This window comes from Melanerpes formicivorus, unplaced genomic scaffold (genome assembly GCF_026170545.1).
Source record: "Melanerpes formicivorus ecotype bairdi unplaced genomic scaffold, bMelFor1.0.p_v2 SCAF_23, whole genome shotgun sequence".
In the NCBI taxonomy this organism is placed as follows: Eukaryota; Metazoa; Chordata; class Aves; order Piciformes; family Picidae; genus Melanerpes; species Melanerpes formicivorus.
The window spans coordinates 11,065,375-11,090,609 of NW_027142375.1; the positions used below are offsets into that span (position 1 = coordinate 11,065,375).

The 25,235-nt window shown below is 39.8% G+C and overlaps 1 protein-coding gene across 10 annotated transcripts in view; it reads left to right on the forward strand.

The window, feature by feature from the left end:
- DGKB (diacylglycerol kinase beta) overlaps positions 1-25,235 on the forward strand; it is a 488,212-nt gene that overhangs the window by 180,851 nt on the left and 282,126 nt on the right. For 7 of the 10 annotated variants that reach the window (XM_068152503.1, XM_068152502.1, XM_068152504.1 and 4 more), the window contains exons 3-4: positions 13,228-13,304; positions 18,596-18,616. In XM_068152503.1, coding sequence (XP_068008604.1) covers positions 13,228-13,304; positions 18,596-18,616 — 98 coding nt within the window. The remainder of the gene's footprint in view (positions 1-13,227; positions 13,305-18,595; positions 18,617-25,235) is intronic. The other 3 variants (XM_068152505.1, XM_068152510.1, XM_068152509.1) reach the window with 1 other exon arrangement.

Here is a 25,235-nt window from a genome sequence, read left to right on the forward strand (position 1 = left end):
ACGTATCCTGGGCAGTAAGGTTGAAGAAAAGTTGCCTAGTGGGAAAATACAAATGAAGAACATATTGATGGGAGAAATGCATGAAAAACTTATTATATGATAGTTTCAGGAATAAAGAGGGCCTGGAACCAAGATAGGTGAGGATTTTTTTTTCCTTTTTAATTATTTTTTTTTTTAACTCATAAAGAATTCCAGAAAGTGATAATGGAGAAAAATAAAGCCTAAGAGTTTAAATGGGCTTTTGTTTTTATGCCTGTAGAGGAGACCTAACCCAAAGATATTAAACTGTCAAAATTGCATAGTTAATCAGATGTTGTTTCAGATGATTAGGGAGCTCTGTAAACTTGCTTGAAGAAGCTACTTATTTGAATAATGTTACCTTGCTGGGTAAGTGTCCATGAAAATGCAGTCTTCATTGGAGTGTCTCTCTATAAGGACTGTGTGGTTGTGGTTGGTTGTGGTTGGTTGCTGTGGTTTGTCTTGGGTTTGGGGTTTTTTAGTGGTTTGTTTGGGTTTTTTTTTAACATTAAGGTATCATAGTATCAGTCAGGGTTGGAAGGGACCCCAAGGATCATCTAGTTCCAACACCCCTGCCATGGGCAGGGACACCCCACACTAGATCAGCCTGGCCAGAGCCTCAGCCAGCCTGGGCTTAAACACCTCCAGGGACGACGCCCCAACCACCTCCCTGGACAACCCATTCCAGGGTTTCACCACTCTCATGGTGAAGAACCTCCTCCTCACATCCAGCCTGAATCTCCCCACCTCCAGCTTCATTCCATTCCCCCTAGTCCTATCACTACCTGAGATCCTGAGAAGTCCTTCCCCAGCCTTCCTGTAGGCCCCCTTCAGATACTGGAAGGCCACAATTAGGTCACCTCGGAGCCTTCTCTTCTGCAGACTGAACGGCCTGAATAGCCCTGGTAGTAGGGTTTACCACTGCTTTTTATTGATAGGCTATATTATAAGGTTTGTTCTTCCTTACCGTGTCCTTAGAACCCTGGAATAAGCAAAGAATTATCCAATTCCAACTTCATATAAATTGGGAAGGTTAAATGCCTTGGAACTAAGGCAGATAGGCAATCTAGGTCTAATGTATTTGTAGTGCAATGGAAAAGATTTGAGATCCATCAGGCAAGGATCAGTAGAATGCAAGTCTGCAGGAGCACAAACTGATCTTAGGAACTTCCTTTCCTTGGTAGTATCATGTATGGCACCTCTCTCCTGCACTTTTTTTCTCAAGTATTGTCTGTTATAGTCAATATTGCCTATGAAGTCTCTTAGGAAAATAATGAGCTAAACCACTCAATTAATAGGACAACATAAGTATTTAGTGCTGATAAAATAAAGACAATACAGCAATGCTGTGAAAGATCTGTTTAACTGTACTGACACATAGCTGGCTGAGAAGGAAACAGAATTTTATACCTTTTGAACTCCACAGCTAGAAGATTTATGGTAGTACTTGAAACATATTTCTTTCTCGAAGCAGTGGACATAAGGCAGACTTCCAAAATAGGTTTACTGTGGCAATTGTTAAGATAAATGAGCATGTATTAACTTTATATAATGTGTAAAGTTATAATGTAAATACTGAGTTGCTTTGCTGTAGTAACGGAAACAGGAAAACTCCCAATCTTCCTAATATACAATTCAGACAAATTTGTAGCCTCTTATTAGGCCTTTATTTCATTAAACTTCATGCATTAGAAGAACAACATTATCTCAAAAGTTGGGTTTTGAACTGGAAGTGAGACTTCTGATTTTTATTGCTCACTCTGTGACCCTTTTTCTTTTGAATTTTTATTTCTTAATTCCACCTAGTAGCAGTACACTTCTTCAGTAGTCTTTTAAGGTAGCTGAGTATGTGAATATCACAGTGGAAACAATCTCGGCATCAAACTGTGCCTTTGTAATTAAGCAGCTGGTTGGGAGGCTGTGAATTTCAGGCAGATGCCTATTTAGGTCATGGATAACATAGCTGTAATTTTAAACTTTCTATGATATTTTTTTCATAGGCTCAACACCTGCAGTACTGTAAGTGCTTGAAGATTGTATCCAAACTGGAATTATGGCGCAATTCTCAGCATAAAAAGTGGAAAATTAGACCTCCTGTTGCAGTGTCAATACTTGCAACACACACGAACTTCCAACCCCCTTACAAAGGAGTTACAAATTGTAGAAGCTCTGTATAACCTGCAACAGTTTCTTTTTATTATAATTTTATTTTAGTCTTATTAGCAGTATTGAGTCATGAACCCTCAGGCATTTCTTATTATGTAAGTTGGAGCACAATTTTAACAACTGTGAAATGCCATATAATACCCCAGGTAGCAACATTTACTTAAGCTGTCCAAAGATGTATAGAATACAGAGGAAGCTTTTTTTCCTCTCCCTCAGATTGTATATGGCCACAGTAAGCTATTTTTAATGGGTATGGGATTGATTAGCTCCAGTAGTATTTTAGTGGTTGCAAAAATTAATCTGAGTTCACCAAATGGAACATATATGTGTATATGCATGGATATGTAAACTAAAATAGGAGGGCTTGGCAACATTCATGGCAATAGTGTATATATAACTACCTCAGGCGGAGTCATGGCATCCAAATCTGAGCAGGCAACAGAGAATTTTGGGCATGGTAACAGAGAATTTTGGGCATGCCAACAGTATGAAATGATGATGCTGCGGTGCTCGATAGAGATTCTGATCATTTTGATGCCACTACAATTTGAAATGTTTTTCATAGAACTTTCAAGGCTTCTGTCTCTGAGTCCTGGGGAGAGCAGTTTCTAGTGAACAATTTTTCAGCAGCTTTTCACTGCTGTACCTCTCATTGGATCACAATGAACAACAGTTTAGGAATTATATTTAGAACACACAAAGGGCAAATCAGCTTATTACTAGTACATATTCTCAGTAAGTACATAAACCTTTATCATTTGTAGCTCAAAATCCAGAGCACTGTTTACTTCTGTTGCTAATTATTTTAGTCTCATGGTCTTTGTAAGTATTTGATTTTAAAGCCTTTGCTCCCAAGGTAAACTGTAATAGCAAATCATGATTGCAAGACGTGCAGATTTATGTCTTTTTAATAACATTTCTTTGCAATAGTAAATACATCTTGAAGTGGAAGATAGATGTGTCTTAATAGATCAGAAACCCAAAAGACAAATAAAACCAAATGGAGCTGGATACTTAGGTTTAAAAATAGTCCCTTGATTCAACATTCATATTCCCTTATTCATAAGACAGTAAGTTATTGTATCTTCCTAAACTTGGCTTGGGTACAAAGTCCAAAGTGTTGCCTTCAACGTTGAGAGCTAAAATTCTATTTCTATAGTACAATTTCAGAATACTGGATGTCAAGAACTGTCACTGTATAAATCTTTAAAACTTCGTAAGATGAATAAAATGAATGTGATACTGGGGAAGTAGGAACCATGACAAAGCAAAATGGAAAAAGAAAAGGTAACCATTAAAACCTTCCTTCCTGCTTCAAGAACAGTACAAAGCCATTTCAAAAATTGTCTGTCTTGCATGGAGGAATGGAAGAACAAGATGTTGTTTTGAAAATGTCTTGCAATTAAATAGGGACTTAAAGGCAGCCTGCCCATAAAGAAGTGAGGGGAAAGGGGAGACCAAGCCCCAGCTCCACAGGGCAACTTACACCACCTGAAGAGCTTTCCCCCAGGCCCTTCAAATAAAGGCAGACAATCAATAGAAACCATGGTACCTTGGTAAAAAATGTAGTATATTTTCACTTACTCCCATGCTGAACAAGTGAAATGTGTTAGCTTAAACTACTTCAGTTTTCCTTTGCACGCTTACTGTATTTCATGTCATGTGTGATGAAGCGGTCACATAAATTCAAACGTAGAGATTTTTAACATAATATACTTCTATCCCTTGGTATTGCATAATCCCTTTGGAGAGCTTGCATTTGGGATGCCTATGGGAGTATGAGAATCTTGTGTATTATGTTTTAGTAAGTGTATGTTGATGGAATAGAAAGGGGAGTTAGTATTTGTGGATTGAGCAAAGATTAGCCTTAAGAGTAATGTGTTATGTAGAAATAAAGCAGTTGAGTGCCATTCTAACTTCACTTCTTTGAGCTGCATGTTTTTATAACTAAAATTACTTACCTTTTTTATAGACCTGTGCTTAAGTACATAGGTATATCATATATTCATAACTCCTGTTTGAAGCCATAATTACTTTTTTTGATAAGTAATGAGTTCAAAGTATGTCTAATTAAAATTAGAAACAAACATTTGTGGGGAAACGGAAACAAGTGAACTATGGTGTGTTTGTTATTTTTAATGTAGATTTCAAAACCACTATGTATACTTTCAAAATAATTGCATTGTTTCTGCTTCATCAGAAAAAATGCCTGCTGAATTTAAAACCAAACTGATTCTTCACTGTTAGAAAGTCCTTGGAGTTTAGTGTTTGGGGTGAAATGTGTTGTCAATAGAATTACTTCCTTAATTTAATAGAGAATGTTTTCATCATTTTATCTGGAAAGGTTATGAGCTGGCAGCCTGTATCAAATATTGTGAGCAGTGTTAAATAAGCAGGAAATGAGAAAAGGGAAAAAAGAAGCCACAAAGTTACTTGCTGGAGGTTTCTATTAGTTTTCAGGCTCAAGGAGGGTGAGGGGATCTGAGGGTTAGAGAGGTCTTTTGAGGTGTCTCCTCCTTCATAGTCTCAAGCCAAGCTGTTTCTGAGGTCATGGTATATTAATACTGTGTTTTGAAACAGTATTAGACTGACTTGCAGTATTGTAGTTTTTTCATCTCATGGCATGCTGACTTCAGACCCTGAGGGTTCTTCCAGGCCTGACTGTCCCTTTCTGGCCTTTCCCTGGGCTCCCAGACCCTGCCTATAGCTTGGGACACCGTTTCAGGCCACCATGTCTGTCCAGCCCACAGCAGGGCTGATCTCCAGCTCCCCAGGGCTGGAGCCACCAGTGAGCTGACAGCTTGAGGCTTTCCCCATCCCCAGGGAGGTGCCTGATAGCTGGGTCTGGGGCTGCCCCACTCCTGGCTGTGGTGATGTCACGTTTCTAAGAAGCTTTCTCCTAATCTTTTGTTACAGAATTCAGTGGGACTGTGATTTGCTGGAGGGTGGAGTCACTCAAACTCTCCAGTGCAAGGCATGTGACCCAAACTGCTAGTAGCAACTGAAGAAGAGAGATCTCCATTAGACACCAGACAGTGATTGCCTTCCCAGCTTGGTCATTACTTTCAGGGCTTTAATAAGTTTTCAATTCTAATAACACAAAAACCAAAATGGAGTTTTTATCATAAAATCATAGAATACTCGGGATTTGAAGGGACCTCCAGAAAGCAAATCCAGCCGGCCTGCAAAGCAGGACCACTTAGGGCAAGTCACACAGGAATGTGTCCAGGCAGGTTTTGAAGATCTAAAGAAGGAGACTCCACAACCACTTCAGGCAGCCTGTTCTAGTGCTCCATCACTGGAAATTCTCATGCTGAGATGGATTGAGTTTTAGGTCCATTGCCCCTCATCCTTTCACTGCGTATCACTGAAAAGAGACCAGTTTCATCCTCCTGACAGTGAGCCCTCAATATTTGTAGACATAGATATGGTTCCCTCTCAGCCTTCTCATCTCCACACTAAACAGCCCCAGGTCTCTCAGTCTTTCCTTCCTGCTCCAGTCCTTCCATCATCCTTGTAGCTCTCTCTGGAACTCTCTCCAGGATTTGTCCCTCTTGAACTGGGAGGCCCAGAACTGTACACAGTATTCCAGATGTGATCTAACTAGGGCTGAATAGAGGGGGAGGAGAATCTCCTTCAGCCTGCAGAACACACTCAATGCCCCTAAGTGAAGTATTGGCCTTTGTCACCAGGGCACATTGTTGTCCTATGGATAGCTTATGCTCAACCAGGACTCTTAAGGTCCTTCTCTGCAGAGCTACTCTCCAGCAGGTTCTACTTAAGATTTTAAATGTTTGTTTCTTTTGTAAAATTTGAGTCAAAAGACCATGTAAGTGCCAAACCAAAACTGAGGCATGGCAAAAGAGTGTTGCCAGCAAACCTGCAGCCATATGCATGGGAAGTGCAGGACATGTAAGCTACTGCCTTGTGCTGACTCAGTGTCAACCATCAGGCATCGCTTACCAACACAGACATACTGCAAGACTTGTCATACTAAGTAAACCATGTTATTACTGGAATTGCCTTTTTTGTTTGAACATGAACATTTTTTACCCTTTGGTGCTGCATATGGGTTTGTTGGCAGGCTTGGTCTTTTTAAGATACATGGCTTTCGAGAACTGTAAAGCTTTAGATTAAGCATTGTGTCCTGGGTTAACACAGTCTGCTGTCACAAGCCTCATTCCCCATACAGCTGGGAGGGAAAGTAACACAGGAAAACCTCGGGGTTGAGACAAGGAATAATTAACTTAGCCTATTTGCTGAAAAGTGAGGCAAAATGTGGAAGCAGCAGCCAGCAACCTCCCCACCCCCTGACCTGCAGCCTGCCCAGCGGAAATGAGCAACACTCCAAAAGAGGAAACCAGAAGCAGCTGCTGGAACAGGAAGCCTCTCAAGTTACAATTTGAACTTCAAGCCCCATGATACTTTGCTCTAGCCAGCACTTGCATTTTGAACCTGGCATGATGTCAGCATGATATTGAACAGTGGCAGCAGATACAGCTCAAACCATGACATACAGTTATAGCTTGAATAAAAGCATTATCCATTTCTCTGAGTAAAATAAACTCTGCAAAAGGGAAAAAGCAATGTATGTAACTTGTATCTATGCATGTTTTAGTGTGCTTGCATCTACAAAAAGAAAAGTCCATTAAAAAAACTAAGAACCCATATGAAAACTGAGATGTCAAGTAAGTACTGGGGTTTTTTCCCCAGTCTTCTCTTTGGTTTATCTATGAAGTGTGGCTTTGGAGTTTGAGCTAGGCTTTGTTGGCATGCAGAAAAGTGTGACAGAAGGCTGCACCTGATTAAGATATCAGTCATAATATGATGCCTAGAAATTTTTCTCTTGATCTTCTTATGGAAATTCTAAACTCGCTTCTTCAGTTCTGTAAAGTATCAATGTTGAGGCTGAATGACAGTTAAGGAAAAAATAGACACTCGATGCTGTTGTTCTATATGTAAGTCTCTTCTCTCTGGTGACATTATTTTGTTTTGCCTTCATTGTGAAATAATGCAATATTAGCCTAAATCTCATTCAGGTAGGTAATGTTTTGGAATCCTCAATTTGAAGTAGGACTTCTGCAGCACTGTGTGGAACTCAGCTGATTTTCTCCTGTGTACCAGTAATAGCTTTTCAGTTAGCAGTCATCCACGTCATGCGCAGCCTGTTTGATCTGCCCCAGACTCACCAGAGCATGAGGTAGGAAACCACATCTCACATCCAAGAAAAGCTCTAATTCCTTGGCTGCAGTTTCTCTTTTTATCCTTCCACCTGCTTGGCTAAATGAACACTGCTGCATTCTATCCAAACTGAAACAGAAGATGAGTTGAATGATAAGAGTTTAAATTCATTTAAGTGGAAGAGAGAATTGAAGATCTTCCATTTTTTGAGTGAATGCCCAAAGCATTGGGCTAGTGGGTGAGAGAATAAAATTATGAAAATAAAGACTGACATGAAGGAAGTTTATATTTAAAGCTACATGAAATTCATACTCTGCCAGCTATAGCTCTGCAGATAAAATGGGATTTAAGCTCTGCAGATAAAATGGGATTTAAGCACTGCAATGGCAGGCTATGTATTTAGGGACTGTCTCTCTTGAGGAGAGCTTGGAGTAATCCAACAGAGTTTAGGACTGTTTTTGATTTTAGTGAGTGGCACTTATGAATTTACTGAGACTGGTCACCCTCAAAGTGGTAAAATGCCAGGTCATGCAAAACCAACCATACTTGTAGGTGACTGAGAACACAGGTTCTGGTTTGACTTTTGTGTTTACACCACCCTTGTCCAATGATTATGTAGATAAATTGGATCAAACAGAAGCCAGATCATTGTTGTTGTTTCCTGACTAGAAAACTTAGGGGGGTTAAAAGGTTAGTAAAACTTCCTAGTTACCTCTGTGTATATTTTCTGGAATTTTTTTGTCTGATAGTGACAGAAAGCATGTACTTGACTTCTCATTTTTAGCAGCATAGACCTTTCCAAGACCATTCCCTTTAGGTCAACTTATTAAAGATGGAACATGTTCCTAATACCAGTTTGCCTGTTGGAGGCTGAGGAATGAGAATTAATTTTTCTGAGGAATGTCAGCACTGTTGATGAGCACACATACAGAAGATTGTCAGTTGGCGTTTCGACTTTAAATATCACTATGTCACTTTGAATGTTTTAAAAGGTCTCTCTTCATGTTAGTTTGGATACTGTCACATGAACTAAAAAAATGATGGAATGACTGTGAGCAAAAGATTGTGAAAAATGGTCAATTGTTCTGCCTCGGACGTGAAATGTGCGTTGTGGCATTCATAATAAATACAGCTCCTGTCTAGAATGTGGAAATCTCTCGGAGAGTTTTACTGGGAAAAAAACCAAAGCAGAATTTCCATCCACAGCCCCTTTTTTCTTGACAGCTATTTCAAGTGTGGAATTAGCTGTGCTTTTCAGTGTGGCTGCTTTAAGCACGTGCATGGCAAAGGTGAATAGTTGTGTTGTTAGCAGAATAAAGGATATGTTCTGACTTAATACTTGACTAAGAAGAGTACGGACAAACTAAAATCAGAGGTGGTTTTGTTTGGGGTGGTTTTGTTTCATGGTTTTTTGGGTTTTTTTTCTTTTGTTTTGGGGGGGGTAATAACTAACATAATGGGAGTTTGATTGTAGTTGCATAGGCATAATACATATTTAAAGATGAATGGACTTTATGTGGCCTCCAATTGTCTGGCACCTCTCCTGTTAGACAGGACTACTGATAGATGATGGAAAGCAGCCTGGTAAGCTCCTCTGCCAACTCCTTCAGCACTCTTGGGTGAATCCTGTCTGATCCCATAGACTTGTGAGCATGCAGGTAGCATAACAGGTCCTTAACTTCCTCTTAGATTATGTGGAGTTGATGCTACTCTGCATCCCTATCAGAAGGCTGAATATGCTAAGGAGAGTGGGTCTGACTGTTGAAGACTGACGTGAAGAAGGCATTAAATACTTCAGCCTTTTCCTCATCCTTTATAGCAGTGTTCCCCACTGTGTCCAATAAAGGGTGGACATTTTCTGTGCCTTACTTTTTGTTGTTTATATATTTGCAGTGGCCAGGTTGAGCTCTAGCTGGGCTTTTTGCTTTTCTGATGTTGTCTCTGGATGGCTTAACTAGATCTCTGTACTCCTCTTGAGTTGGGTCAAACTCTTCTATTTTTCCTGAGCCCCTCCAAGAGCTCCCTGTTCAGCCAAGCTGGTCATCTTTCCTGACAGTTTATTTTATGACACATGAGGCAGCATGCCCCTGTGTCTCTAAGACATCCTTCTTGAAGAACATCCAGCTTTCCTGGATCCCTTTGCCCTTCAGGACAGTCTCCCAAGGGACACTCATAACCAGTGTCCTGAACAGTTCAAAGTCTGCCCACCAGAAGTCCCTGATAGTGGTTTTACTGACCCCACTCCTTACTTCACCAAGAGTTGAGAATTCTGTCATTTCATGACCACGAAGCCCAAGATGGCCTCTGACCACCCCATCACCCACCAGTCCTGCCCTGTTTCTAAACAGTAGGTCTAGTGTGGCACCTCCCCTGCTAGGCTCATTTACCAGCTGTGTCCAGAAGTTCTCTTCTGCACGCTCCAGGACCCTCTTAGATTGTTTGTTCTCTGCAGGCATCTGGTAAATTAAAGTCCCCCATGAGAACAAGGGATGGTGATTTGAACACTTCTGCCAGTCACCTGTAGAATGCCTCATCAGCCTTCTTATACTGGTGTCTTGGTCCAGAGAGGGAAAGAGACTCAGTTCTTTTGAATATTCCTGTGTTATGAAATTAGAGGGACAAACGAAGCCAAATTATCAACAGTGAGGCTACTTATTAACAGAGTAAAGTGGGTGGATCAGAAGAAGAGAAGGAAGAGAGAGAGAGAAGAGGAAGGGAATTATATTACCACCCCCCTAGATGGTTTGGGTCTGTGGAGGAAGGTTGCTGCCTTGTTGGCTGTGCTGTCCTCCACTGGGGGAGGAGAGGGAGAGATCCCGAAGTCCAAGTTCTTCTCTGAGCAGCCTCTTCAGCTCCCTGAGCTGCAGCAGGCAGAACTTAGGACATAAGAGAGAGGGTTCTTCCCGGTCTGCTTCTTCCAGGCTACATGGTGATGTCTCTGTCCTTTTCTCTCCTGGTATTTTCTTTGGAGCGGCATTGCCCAGATCTTTTCCTGCTTCTGAGCCAGTAGTTGCTCAGTTTAGGCAGTTTAGGCTAAGTGCCTCCTGTTGCTGCCACACAAGATACACCTCTGGTGCCCCGAGTGTCCAGCCCAGTGGGTGGACACAGGAAATAGCTTATTTCATACCCATAATGTCCTGCTCCCTATAAATCTATCAGCAGGGTCTTACACTTTCTCTTTCTTCCCTCGCTGCTCCCATAGGACATGTTCCCTATCTGGTAATGGAAGGGGAGTTATCTCAAGGCCTCTTAGGCCTGGCTAGGCCTAATGCCAGGAGGAGAAGGGGGAAGGGCTATCTCAGATCTGGCCATCTGAGATTAGCCTAACAGTGGAGGGGTGGGGGGGAGAAAGAGCCCTTGGTGTTTTGGGTATATCTTCAGGTAGAGAGAAGGGGAGTGCTGCGAGGCTTCTGGGTATGCTGTAAGGGACTCTGTATGCTTTGGGTTTCTTTTGTCACTGTGCTTGTAGCTCTCTGTAAAACACTTTACTGCTTTTCCAGTTAAATTTTCTATCCCTTTTGCAATCCATTTATGTGAGTCTCATTTTTCTGCCCCAGTGGGAGGCAAGAGAGGATCTGCCTGGCCTCAACTGTGGACAGTCTTTTATGCATTTTTTTTCCAGGTGTGTGTCCAGGTGGTGAAAACATTGTCCTTTTCACCATCTTCCCTTTCCAGGGTAGCTGATGGGTAGAGATGATCTTGTCCATGCACATTCCAGAGAGTCGTTATCCAGTGGTGTCTGCCCAATACACAACAGCTATTGTCTGGGCAAGGAGCAAAGGTGGTTTCATCTTTGTTGATTCACATCAAGAGAGACAAGGTTTAGTTTCTTACAACTGGTTGGGTGGTCTGTAACCAACTGCCAACAGGATATCTGCCTTGTTAGCCTTTCCCTTAACCCCTACCCATAAGCACTCGACCTTACCATTACAGTTGTTGAGTTCTACACAATCAAAATACTCCCTAACATCTAGTGCCACTCTGCCACCTCTCCTTCACTGCGTGTCCATTCTGAAGAGCTTATAGCCGTCCGTTGCAGTACTCCACGCATGACAGTCATCCCACCACGTTTCTGTGATGGCAGCTATGGCATAGCTGTCCTGCTGCACAATGGCTTCTAGTTCCTCCTGTTTGTTGCCCATGCTGTGTGCATTGGTACAGATATGCTACAGCTGGGCTATCGATTTCACTCCTGACATGGGCACTCCACCCCTAGGCTCATCTCTGGTGAGCTTGGTTTTATCCACTCTGGCCTTTGAACCTAGTTTAAAGCCCTGTCAATGAGCCTCACCAGCTCATGCACAAGAATCCTTCTTCCCTTTCAGGAGAGCTGAACTCTCTCTGTCCCCAGCAGGCTGGATGCCATATAAATGGTCTCATGATCAGAGAAACTGAAGTTCCTCTGGTGGCACCATACCCTGAGCCACATGGTTATCAGCTGTGTTTTCCTGTTCTGTTCAGTGCAGTTTTCCCTGCCACTGAATGTATTGAAGAAAACGTAAGCTGTGCTCCTAATCCTTCAACCAATCACCCCAGTGCCTTGAAGTACTTTTTAATTTATTTTCCACTGTACTCAGCCTTGTTGCTTCCAACCTGTATGACCAGTACTGGGTAATTATCAGAGGGCTGTACCAGATTAATAAGTTTCCTAGTAACATCTCTGACCTGGGCCCCAAGGAGTCAGCAGACTTCCTTGTGGGATGGATCTGGTTAGCATATGGGGCCCTCTGTTTCCCTCAGAAAGGAATCATCTACAACAATTACTCTTGTTTTTTTTTTAGCACAAGTAGTCCTAATGTGTGGGGCTGGCTGAGTCCAGAACAAGTAGCAAGCTCATGGGAAACAAAACCTTGTTTCTGATATATGAGGCTGAAGCCTTTTGAAATGCTAGGTTGAAGAATGCAAGCTCAGAATAATAGAACAGGCCTAAGGCCTGATTTGTAAAATGGCAACATAATTAATGGGTAACCTGAGACCTTAATGTTTTGAGTTGAGAGTATCTAACTGATCATGTGACAGTCCTGTTCTTGTGCCCTCTTTGCTTCTCTCAGGTTTTGTTGAAGAAATAAATGTGCAGCCATCAGCTTCACCCGTTTCCTTCTGTAATGCATCTCCTACTCACTAGGAGATCATGATCTACGTCATGTTGTGGCCATAGTGCACATTTGGCTATTAGGCACTCCACTACTGCATTTAAAGGAAAAAGCTGAGTTACAGTTATTTTTGTTGTATGTGCTTCTGAACTGCAGGAATTTTGCACAATTCTGTTAGACAAAAGTTGTCTTAAATTTACTGTAGATGACTGTGGTTAGACGATCTTGGAGATCTGCAGAAGTTGAGGTTTTGATAGTAACGTTTGTTTTCTGTGACATGACCACAAAAAAGATTTATTACTTTTTTTTTTTTGTTTTTTTTTCTTCAAGTCTCCCCTTAATCTTTATTTTGTCTAGCTCCTCTGACAGTTTCTCTATTCAATGGCAGCTGCGCCAGAGTAGATTTAGTAGTGCTGTTGAGAATGACTGTGTTCTGTGGATGAGTCAGGTTTCAAGGGCAAGAAAAGTGACTTGAAATACTCCTTGCAAACAACTTCAGAAATATGCTACTTAACAATAGATGAGGGTGGGGAGAAAGAGTGTTTGTTACTTACTATTTAGTATTTGTTTGTTGATTTGTAGCGTGTTTGGTGAGAGGGTTTAGTTTGTTCTCATTTTCTTTCTGCCCACAGCTCTCATGCAGCTAGAGGAAATTACTAATGTGCATTGGGAAAAGCTATTAGCAGTTTGATTGTTGTTTCTTTAATTACAGTTCATATTATTTAAATATTTTTTCTGTATTTTCATGTTCTCTTTCTTCTTTTTTCAGATTCTACCAAGAAAATTAAGGATGTCTTGGAAGAATTCCATGGCAGTGGTGTGTTAGCAAAATATAATCCTGAAGGGGTAATTCTTCTTATTTCTTCAGTGGTTTGGAGAAATATTTAGAAACACTGTAGCAAATCCAAGCATTTGAAATAAATGATTATTTATAAATCAGCTGTTTGGGGGATTTGAAACTGTTTGGAAAATAAAAGTATGACTATTTTGAAGAACTTAATGGTTACATTAGACAGACCTGCTTAACAATTTACCTAAAACAACGTTTTCTTCTCTAGGGTTTAAACAAACAGGCAGACTCCCCACACACCTTCCCCGCCTATGTTAATGTTGAATGTACTTCCCACTTCTTTTAAAATATTTGAAATATGAAACATAATTTCAGGAGTTATAAAAATAAAATCTGTTCAGTTAGGATTTCTTTTTAAATTGTTTGTTAGTGGGATCCCCGTTATTAAAGGAGGTGTGTTGTTTCTTCTGATGAAACAAAGAATTCAGATATGAGTTTTTTAAGTGTGTGTATGTACATTGTCATTACAGATTCACTAGTAGACAAAATAGTCTTGTTTGACAGAAAAAACAAGATTATATTTTTTCTTTCATTACCTTCATTTGCAATTTGTATCAGATTAGTGCATCCCAATAGTGTAGTTCAAAATGTAGCTAAATAAAAACCTATTTCAGCGATGTTTCTAACTGTGCTTGCATTGTGTGGAATTTAGGATAGAAAAATGTGCTGATGGTTATGAAAATTACTTGATTTTACATTTCATGATGTAAAGCGAAGAATTATTGTCAAGTGAGGTAGTTACAACTCATTAAGTATCAAAAAACTATTTGGCACTTTGAACTTTGCAAAGTATAATGTTGGTCATTTTGGTGTCTGAGGAAAATATTCTGTAGTTCAGTGAATAGTATAAATTGAACTTGTAAACTAGCATCTTAAATCTCCATTGTTTTAGTTAAGTAGAATCATGAAAAGGATAGGGTTGCTGAAGGACCTCCCTTAATAGATTTTTGTTAGAATGTAGACACATTTTTGTTTGATGTTTCTTTGTTTTAGAAAAGTGTGAGCTGTTTTACAAGCTCAATGCTTGCTCTTTTTGGTTTGTTCTCTTTTTCTTTTATTTTTAACTTCTGCTGTTTTTTTGGTACTCAGTGTATGTGATAAAACAGTATTAATTTATTAATCGTGTTTTTTCTTTAAATTCTTCACTCATTTTCAGTTGTCTTATGACATTTTCGGTTTTGTGAGGTATAACCTTTTAACGTACAAAATAATCATAGGCACTTGAGACAACTGCTCTGACAGCTCTGCCAGGTGAATTGGCAGAATTTGTTCAAAGCTGGAATAAATAGCACAGTTTATCCTGAACTGACTCTGTGACTGTCTGGCATTTCCCAGAGTTCTTCATTTCACAGCGATTTGTTTGCAGAAGCCTACCAGTGTACTGAAACATGCAGGGATTATAGAGCAGCAGAGCGTGCAGGCCAGTGAGCAAGATGTGCAGATGGAAGGGGAGAAAGGAATGTCAGATACCCTGTGGTGGCTTCAGTGTCTTCAGCAGGGATCAAGTTTTTCACTGCTGCAGGTCAATATTGGACCCAGGCTAACCCTCAAAGTTTTTTCTTTGCTGCTTAGTGCTTAGACTTCAGTAAGTATGATTTCAGGAAAGTATAGCTAGCAGTGAAATGGATCTATTTATTAGCTAAAGTTTTGTGCCATAAGCTGCTAAACTTGAAGCAAAATGGCTGCAAAATTTCCTCCGCAGTTGAGTGAGTATTCCAAGTCAAGACAAAACTGCCTTTGTACAGGTTTATCTGTGTTTTTGGCACACATTCAATCTATTCTGTGAATAAACTCTACAGAATTATTTGCAAGTTGATTGTGTCTGGTTGAATGAGGACTACATGAGCTGGATGTACTATTGAAGTAATTAAGTATTTTCTATAAATGAGGTGACAAAAAGTGACTGATCCATATGAAATGAGTCACAATGCAGCTTTTTAATTCCATGTATTATAGACAGCATTTCCATTTTGAAGTTGTGTTTTATAGAGGAAGCATCATCTTTCCATTTTATTCTATGGATCATTATCTCCTAAGCACTTCAGATTATTCAGGTCTTGTCAATACTCTACCAAAGGGTGGTGCAAGTATTTTTACCCAAAAATGTAGAGTGTAGAACTATGACAGATTTAGCAGTGTGATATATTTATATACTTAAGAAAAAGCCTTAAGAACTGTTTTGAGTTTTCCTGTTGAGGAATTTATTCCACTCCATTGCTTCAATATTGCAGTTTTCTATCCCAAGCTGATTTAATAGGACACGAGTAGTAAAATAAAGCTATTGGTATTCGAAGCTTGTTGCCTGAAGTTCTCTCATTCTCTGTTCCCATTATCTTGGATCTTGTCGAGTGAATGACTTTTGGGCTTAGTAGAAATGATGTATCTTGATTATCAGAAGGACGTCCAATATAGGGAGTTTATTTATGGAGCTTTTACTCTTTGCTTTCAATGTAAGGGAGGTGACTGAAAGTTTTACAAATGAACCTCTATCCTTCCACCCTCTTCTTTAAGTCAATGTCAAATATATAATTAAGAATAGATTTTATATACCTGATGTAAGTAACACAGGTGAGTTCATATCATTCTCTTGGAAAGCTGAGCTTTATAAATATTCTTTTCATTGTTTGAGATTTAGTTGAGGGGAACACTGAATTTAGGAAAGCAGATGGAGCTAAAGACTGTATCGAAGTGAACAGTAAGTGCACATCATTATGTGCTTGCAGTTCTTATGTCATCAACATTGTTCAGTGATCGGTTGGAGTGCAGCCTAATTTCTTGCTTACTGCTTGCCTGTTTACTATTTAGACCTCCTAAAGTTAATCACTTTTTGAGGAGTGTGGAGGGTGCATGAAGGGGTCTCAGCCAGACAAGCAGCGTGGATCTGCACATAGAGCAGGGAAATGCTCTAATAGTTCCACTGTTTGGATGTGGATAAAAAGAATGAATGTGCATATGCAGAAAGACCAGGAAAACAAATATTTCCAGGAAGGCTATGACAATGAGTGCATAACACAAGGTACATTCCATGGTATGATCTGCACAGGTAGGTGGAGCCTGAAGTTGAGCAAAAAGGTTGCAGTGGAGTTATAATCATCTACCTACTCCAAAAGATCTTTGCAGTTTTGGAAGTCCTCCTGGTTTCTTAATGTTGTGGATGTATCAAATATATGTCTCTAGGATTTTTTGCGAAACTCTAGTTTACCAAAAATCTGGCACAACTGGTGTAATTCATCCAGAGAATACAACTCTTTTTATCGTTTTAAGATAGTACTTCCCCTAGGAATTAGTGATAGCAGTTCATGATTAAGGTAGAGAACTAACATGGCACCTTTATTAAAAGGGGTGAAAATTACTAGACTCTAAAGCAGCATATAATGATGACTTCTGCAGCAGTGTTTGCTAGTGTTTACAGAATCATAGAATCATTCAGGTTGGAAAGGACCGTTCAGGTAGTTGTAGAGTGCCATGATGTTTCTCCTCAGTCTCCTTTTCTGCAGGTTAAACAACCCCAGTTCCCTCAGTTGCTCATTACAAGACTTGTTCTCTAGACCTTTCACCAGCTTTGTTGCTCTTCTTTGGATCTACTCCAGCACCCAAATGTCTGTCTTGTAGTGAATGTGCCCAAAATGAATAGTGCAGCCTCATCAGTGCTTAGTACAGGAAGACAATCACTTCCCCAGCCCTGCTGGTGGCACTTTTCTGATGTAAAACAAGATGCTGTTGGCCTCGGCCACCCCACCTGAGTGTGCTATTGGCTCATATTCAGATGGCTATTGACCAATACCCCCTAAATCCTTTTCTGCCAAGCAGTTTTCTAGCTACTCTTCCCCAGGTCAGGAGTGTTGCGTGGGGTTCTTCTCACCCATGTGCAGGACCTGGCACTTGACCTTGTTTAATCTCATACAATTTGCCTCAGGACACAGATCCAGTCTGTCTGCATCCCTCTGTAGAGCCTTCCTACCCTCCAGCAGATCAATGCTGCCACCCAACATGGTGTTGCCTGCAAACTTACTGAGAGTGCATTCAGTTCTCTCATCCAAATAATTGATAAAGATATTAAACAAGCTGACTCCAGTACTGTGCCCTGAGGAACACCACTTGTGACTGGCCGCCAACTAGTTTTGACTCCATTCACCACAACTCTTTGGGCCTGGCTGTCCAACCAGTTTTACAGCCAATGAAGAGTACACCCCTACAAGTCAGATTGTCCAGGAGAATGATGTGGAGACAGTATTGGAGCCTTTACTAAACTCCAGGTAGACAACATTCACAGCCCTTCCCTCATTCACTAAGTGAGTCACCTTGTCATGTAGGAGGAGATCAGGTTAGTAAAGCAGGACTTGTTTTTCATAAACCCATGCTGACTTTGCCTGATCACCTGGTGTCCTGTATGTGTTGTGTGAAAACTCAAGATGATCTGTTCCATGACCTTCACTGCCACTGTGAAATCAGACTGACAGGCCTATAGGTCCCCAGATCCTCCTTCCAGCCTTTCCTGTAGATGGGCATATTTGCTAATCTCTTGTCAACTGGGACTTCCACTTAGCTGGGACTGGTGAAAAATGATAAAAAGTGGCTTGGTGAACACTTCTGCCATCTTTCTTAGTGCCCTTGGGCAGATCCTCTTTGGCTTCATAGACTTGTAGGCATCTTAAAGTGGTGTAGCAGGTCAGTAACTGTTTCCCCTTGAATTATGGAAACTTCATTCTGCTCTTCATCCCTGTCTTTCAGCCTAGCAGGTTGGCTACCCTCAGAACAGCTGGGTTGGTGTTAATGACTGAGGAAAACAAGGCATTGAATACCTCAGACCTTTCCTCATCCTTCATTACTGTTTCTTCTAGCATCCATTAAAGGAGGGGGATTTTCCTCAGCCCTGCTTTTGTTGCTTCTGTATGAAATTTATCATTATACTCACTTCTTACTCACTTCTCATTAAGTTGTTTTGTTGTAACTATTCTTGGCAACAGTTTTTTAAATTTTTGTTTAAGTACATGGTGATGAAAGACTAACTTCTCTTTTTTTTTTTCCCCTCTCCTTGGTTATCTATCTGTTATTGCAAGATTAAAAATAAATTGCTTGCACTCTCTAATCGTGACTAGAATGCTCACCTGGAACCATTTTTTTTGACATATGTGCTAATGCAAGAATTCTAATTCATATGCCTGAAACCTGTTCATCTACATCACTGACCTTTAACAAAAATCCTTCTATTATAAAAACACAGCCTGAGTGTCGTGACATTGCACTAATGTACATGTGTTCTTTTCTTTCCTTGCATGCGCTACAGAAACAAGATATACTTAATCAAGTAAGTAATCTTAATTTGATTTATTTTTTTTTTAATCCTTTTGTTATGCATAGGAGCAGCCTCTCTTATTTTGCAGGCTTCCATTTAAATGTCACTTACTAATAAATACTGCATGTGGCTATTCTGTCAGAAAATGTGCAGATGTTTAAAAGCTGAGAGCGAAGTGCACTCTCTGGCGTCAGTCGTCTTCGCTAGGTGAATTTCATTTTTGTCATTCACAATTTTATTAACATCAGTAGAGAGGAAGGTGGAAAATAAGGAAAAGAAGCAAAACCAAATCACTAACTTGTTCCATACTTGTTTCGTGCAATACTTTTTGTTTACGGTTGATATAATGGTTTGTATTATTCTGAAGTGGCAACGACAGGTCTCAGAAGATGTATTAAATAGTGTGGCTGTAACCATATAGTACCATTTATATGTATCAGGCTTAAAATTGCAGACTTTATAATTTGAATAAGGCTTATAGTGTGCTTTAAGTGATTGTGACTTTAGAGCAATTGCAAGAGAAACGGCTGAAGAGCAGATCGTCAACCCAAGAGTCTACTCTTGAGACGCTCCAAACCTAAAACTGGTATAAAAATACAATTAACAAAAAAAAAGGGAAAAAAGACTAAACAGCTGAACTAGGTTTTTTAATGACCTAGTTATTCTTCCTTTGTAACACAAAGGTGTTAAAAAGCCCCTGCTCTGTTCTTTCTGGGAAGAAGCAGCCGGAACATGAGAACAATGAAAATGTCAAGAGACCAGAAGGATTAGTTTTGTAGGAACCCCTCATATTCTGCAGCCAAAGGCCAGTGGAGCTTTTGGAGGTGTGTTGCTGAGAGCGGTATTCCCTGTTCACCAAAGGGCTCCGTTATCTTCAGATGAGACCAGCATTACATTTTAAGTAAATTAACAGAGTGACTACAAAGGGTCCAGAAGGGGAAGGTGTTAGGTTAAAGCAGTATGCCTAGCACTGATCTTGAGACTAATCTATTCAGAAATTTTTTGATGATAACCTTGTCAAAAGGAGTGGTGTCCTGGTTCGAACACTAACAAAATCAACTCACTATACCAAATTTGAGGGTTATGCTGAAGAGGAGACAAATCTGAATATTTTACTGGAAAAGCTTGCTGACATGATGGACCATAAGAAATGGAAATGGAATTAACCACACCCAGGCAGAGTACAGTGTGGTGTGTTCCGGGACTAGTGGTGGTAGTAGATAACTTGCTGTGTGTTGTAGTTGATCACAAGATGATCGCAAAGCATCACATTGATTTGGTCATTCAGAAGAGGAATATGTTATTGGGACATTGTAATGGTATTCCTGTGGCCATGGTGAACCAAGAACTGGTTGTAAGAAAAGACAGTGTCTTAGGCCCATTGATGTAAGTGTAAAATGAGTTAAAATTTCAGTCACACAGATATATGGATTGAAAGAACATTTTTTCTGCTTGTTTCTCTCAGCTACATTCTTTGATCTGACAGATGATATTAATTTACTGTAAAGACCTTACCTTGTAATGTATAAAGTATTTTTATTACAGATAGGAACATTTAATTTTCTATGAAAAGGTATAGCAGAAAACCACCTCCTTCTGCTTTTGACTTGGAACTAATTTACAGAAGGGCTAGTAGGATATGGAGAATTACCTGCTATGTGGGAGAAGCCTATTCCTCACGTGTAAGAAACTAAGGACTAAGAAAAGGTGTTTTATCCTTCTAGCCACAAAAGAGAAAAATATAGCAACTTGTAAGTAAGAGCAGCAGAAAACTCTTACCTTTCAGTCTGTGTACTCAGTGCTTTCTGGCTCTCTGGGCAGAATTTCTAGGGAACAGCTTCCTGGATACCTGAACAGCTGGGAAGCCTGCCAGGCAGAGATGCTGACAGTCTGGCTGTGATCCTGCTTTCAGTGGCAAGTAGTGAGGGCACCAAGGTGTAAAATTTTTCAGATAGTCAATTTCTGCTGAAAAAAATGTTCAGTTTTAAACATTACTTGCCTTTATTGGTCCCTCTGTCATGTTTTCCTTATTCTGTGCTAATATCTCTTCCTTCTTGATGTCTTCTTTCTTTTTTGATGCTTCCCCTCTCTGCTCTAAGGACACATTTTTATCCTTTCTTTCTCTTGTTTTTTACATGCATGTAGAAATAAAGAGTTTTCCTAATTTTAGCCATATTATGAAAATGTCAGTTCAGCCACATTTATTTCTAAGTAGGTTTAGGCACAACCTTCACAAGCAGATAAATTATTTGATCCAACTAGAACTTTCTGTCATAACTGATCTTTTTTTCAGGGATTCATGAATTTTTTTTAACTTTTGTTGTTGTTTTTTGTTTTAGCCTGAATCATGCTACCTTCTTATTTAGTTATAGGTGTAAAATAGATCCTGGGTGATATTCTGCTACAGGATCCTTCTAAATCTGTATGCCTCAGTACTCTTTTGTCATTAAATAATCCCACCTTTGTATAGTAAACATAATGTTCTGTAAATGTATGTATCAAATACATGCATTTATGTGTGTGGTAGTTATGGATATAGAAACTTACACACATATATTCAGGTACTAATGAAAACCTACTGGTAGTAAAGTTTTATGTTTTCGTACCTGGATATAAAGCCTGGGATGAGACTGCAGCGGCTGGTGAATACGTTCTGTTCTTTTCTTTATGAGTCAACAACATTTTTAATTACATGAGAATGTAATGCAAAGCTATTCTTAAAAATCCAGGTATTGCATAAAACTTGAGTCTTCCCATTTACATTTCAGCTAATCATGTAATTGTCACTAATTCACTAGGATTAGTGTGTGTGATTGTTGTCATAGCTTTATGTGTGAATTAAGGCCCTGTAGCAACCACTCCTCCTTCAACAGCTCATTTTTCAGGTATGGGATCAATACAAATTGTTTAAAAAGAAAGAATCAATTAAGGGGACCTACCCACAAACAAAAATAATCCAGGGCTATTACTGCCAGTAGATTAAAGATGATTATGCACTACATTCTTGGCACCATTTGGAGATCAGACAACATAATTTAAGAAGTAATTAACTGAAAATTGCATTTCAACATAATTCGTTTTCCATTACCTCTGATATATTCTCTTTAAGTGAAAAACGTATTTCATGAAAGTCAGCTGGAATGAATGATTTCTCTTCCCCCCCCAACATTCTGTTTTTCAGGATGACAAAACCAGTGGCTTATGTTGAAATATTTTGTACAACTTTAAAAGAAGAAAAAGACCAAAGAGAATGTGGTACTTTAAAAGAATTTATGGGTGGGGATTATTTCTAAACACTAGGTCATGTTGTGTTTCCACTTATGTGGCGACTGTGGTAGGGAGGAATAAAAGGAGTTAGTCTACTCCTCCCTGCCCTGTCCCATCCACAATGGCAACTCTTTTGTCAAGAGACTATTAAAAAATTGCTTTTTGTATCTTGTGAGGAAAAAGAATGTGGAGTGATGCAGATTCTCTTCCTTCTACTTGAAGAACTGGTACTTGTGTTTATACTAGCTAGGAAAACACAGTTAAACCTGTTCTGTGACAGGTTAGTGTTAATCACAAAATTGTAGAATGGTCAGGGTTGGATGGGTCATCTAGTCCAACCCCCTCTGCAGTAAGCAGGGGCATCCTCAACTACATCAGGCTGCTCAGCCCTGTCAAGCCTCACTTTGAATATCTCCAGGGATGGGGTCCCAACCATCTCCCTGGGCAGCCTGTTCCAGTGTTCCACCACCCTCATGATATAGAAGCTGTTCCTAACATCCAGTCTAAATCTACTCTTCTGCAGTTTGAAGCCATTGCCCCTCATGTAATCACTACAGGCTTTTGTAAACAGTATCTCTTCATTCTATTTGTAGGCCCCCTTCAGATACTGGAAAGTTGCTATTAGGTCTCCCCAGAGCTTTCTGTTCTCCAGGCTGAACAACCCCAGCTCCCTCAGGCTATGTTCCTAGCAGAGGTGCTCCAACCCACTGATTATTTTTGTGGCTCTCTTCTGGACCTGCTCCATCAGGTCCATGTCCTTCCTGTATTGAGTCAAAAGATGTCAATGTTTTTCTGACTAAATTTCTTACTCTCTTCAACTGTCTTAATATGGTAGGAGTTAATGTATTACTTAGCATAATAAAAGCATTTTTTTTCTTAGTGATACACTACAGGATGCTAATTTTGCTGTACTTTAACAGATCTTATTTTTCACTGAGAAAACACGTTTTGTGTATTCTCAGTATCATGACATACTGAGTTACAATGTCTGTATCCTGTAGACTTCTATGTATGTTGGCGCAGAACATATGCATGAGTGCATAAATCTTCATAACATTCATACATGTATTCTTCCTGATCTTACATTTCTGTGTACCATCAGTAAAGTAGAGGAGCAAACTGTAAAACTGCAGTAGGGGAAGGCAATAAGTCAAATAATGTAGTATTTCCTTTTTTCCTACTAGTTCCTCACTTCTCTGCCACATGTGACAGTCCTGCTCTGTAAAACAGAGGAGCAAGGGATGAGTTCCTTGACTTACCTATAATCACATTCATAGTTAGGGACACTCTGGCCTGAAGTGCATAATTAAGGAATATTAACTTTTGCTTACCACAGGGGGGGAAAAATGTTTAATTGATGTGGGAGATCCAGTAGCTGTATTAATGCTTCATATCTTGTAAGAAGTAAGAGCCCAGTGAAATTTGCAGATAGTCTGTCAAACTGTTGGCTTGTTTCATTTGTATTCATGTTTGTGATTCTTTGGATCTCATGTGCATGGTTCCTCAGCTCCCACCAATGCAGATTTTCACTACAACACAGGCAAATTGTAGTAAATTTGTGGTGTCATCAGTTTTAAGAAAATAGAAAGCAACATTCTTGTATACAACCTGAGATCCACCCTATTCAGTGTGTGGAAGATGAGCAGAGCGTAGCATGTTTACTCCGGTTTGAGGAAGGACAGGCTTCTGTTCTCTGCAAAGACACTGGAATTCATAGAGGTGATCCTATGCCATTAGTTATCCATGGTAGATCTCTTTCAGCAGACTTTACAACTTGCTAACTTGCTATACAGATGGAGTTCAGCATCTTTATTTCTGACATACAAGGTGTTAGAAGCCATTCTGCTGTCTGGACAGGATCCTTCAAGGAACCTCTGTAGCCATAATCATAGGATGATAGACCTGATCAGAACTTGTGTTTCCACTTGAGTATTGGTCTATATATGTGTGATACAAAAGTAGAAGACACCTGAAACTCTCTGTTATTTTGCTAAGAATAGTCATAGCTGCTATTCAGATGCCAGTCCTTCAGTTCCTGTTTTTCCTGAGGTTTAGAGACCCATCCTGTCTGAACTAGCACTGAATCAGTGTAATGTAGTTTCAGTGAGTGCCTGAGAAGAAACAGAACTCTTATAATAGTAATTAGAGATATTTTTAAAGCATATTAAGCATAGACTCACCTCTGTTTCTTTTTCCTTGGAGTCCCACTTATTCTGGGAATCTGGGATTCAATAGGTAGCGGAGCGGGAAGTAAGAGCTCTGGTCTATGCCATTAGTGTAAAGTGGAAGGAGAATTAAGATATATGCATTCTTTAGTGGTTGTAGTAAGGTAAAAAGCTTCTCATCACGTATCTATGAGTTACATGAGGTAACTGCAAAGAAATATGCATGTGGTCATGGTAGCACTGTGTAAAACAGTGATCAGTTTCACGTCAGTTTTGTAGTTTTCTGGGAAGTAACAGAAGAATAATCTAGATTAACTGTGAATGAAGTGAGGTTTTCATACCTATAAAAAGTCTCAAAATAATTTTTAATGCTTTTGCTTTTTTCACAGTTGAGAATTCTTTAGTCAATGTGATCAGTGTCATCCTGGAAACTCTTTAAATATTTATTTTATCCTGAAAACTGTCATTTTCTTGTCAGCTGCCAGGACTTGAATCTGTTGGTGATTTTCAACTCTCTGCAGTCAAGATTCCTCAATATTGTCTTTTTCTAGTTCAATGACAATCATTTGTTTGTGTGGGTCTTTCTATGTGTGCTTACTGTTTCCCGTGGTGTGTTGAAAAACATACACTAGTGATCAGATTGCTGAGGTGGAGGAGAATAAAAGCACAGGCTGAGATATTTGTTTTCAGAATTGGCTTTTTAAATGTATTATGTTAAAAGAAATAGGAAGGCATCTCAGAATACTTCGTCAAAGCCTTTAAGGGGTTTCTCAGGAGCTCTTACTATCTGGAGAAGAGGGAAATATGTTCTGTGGGGGACTTGCTTTTTGATCTTACCTCAGTTAATGCATTGAGAGCAGATTATTCCTTAGAACTCAAAAAAAAAACCCCTCCTCTTGCTTGCTCCATCACTGTTTTCCTTCATAGTGTCTGGCAGCTGTTGCAAGCAGGTTGCCTTTAGATCTGCTTGAAATCTCTCAAAAGTCCAAATAAGCCTTTTTCAGCCTTCCTTCCCACCCCATACATATTTACCCATAGTGTTCTAATTAGAGAGTAATTAGCTGCTTAGTTTTACAATTATGAAATCGAATAAGAGGTTTCTTGGTCTGCAGATAGTTGTGAAGCATCACGCTGTGGCAGTTTAGGCTGGGTCCCTTCTGTTTCTGCCACATAAGTTACAACAAGGGGGACACAAGAAG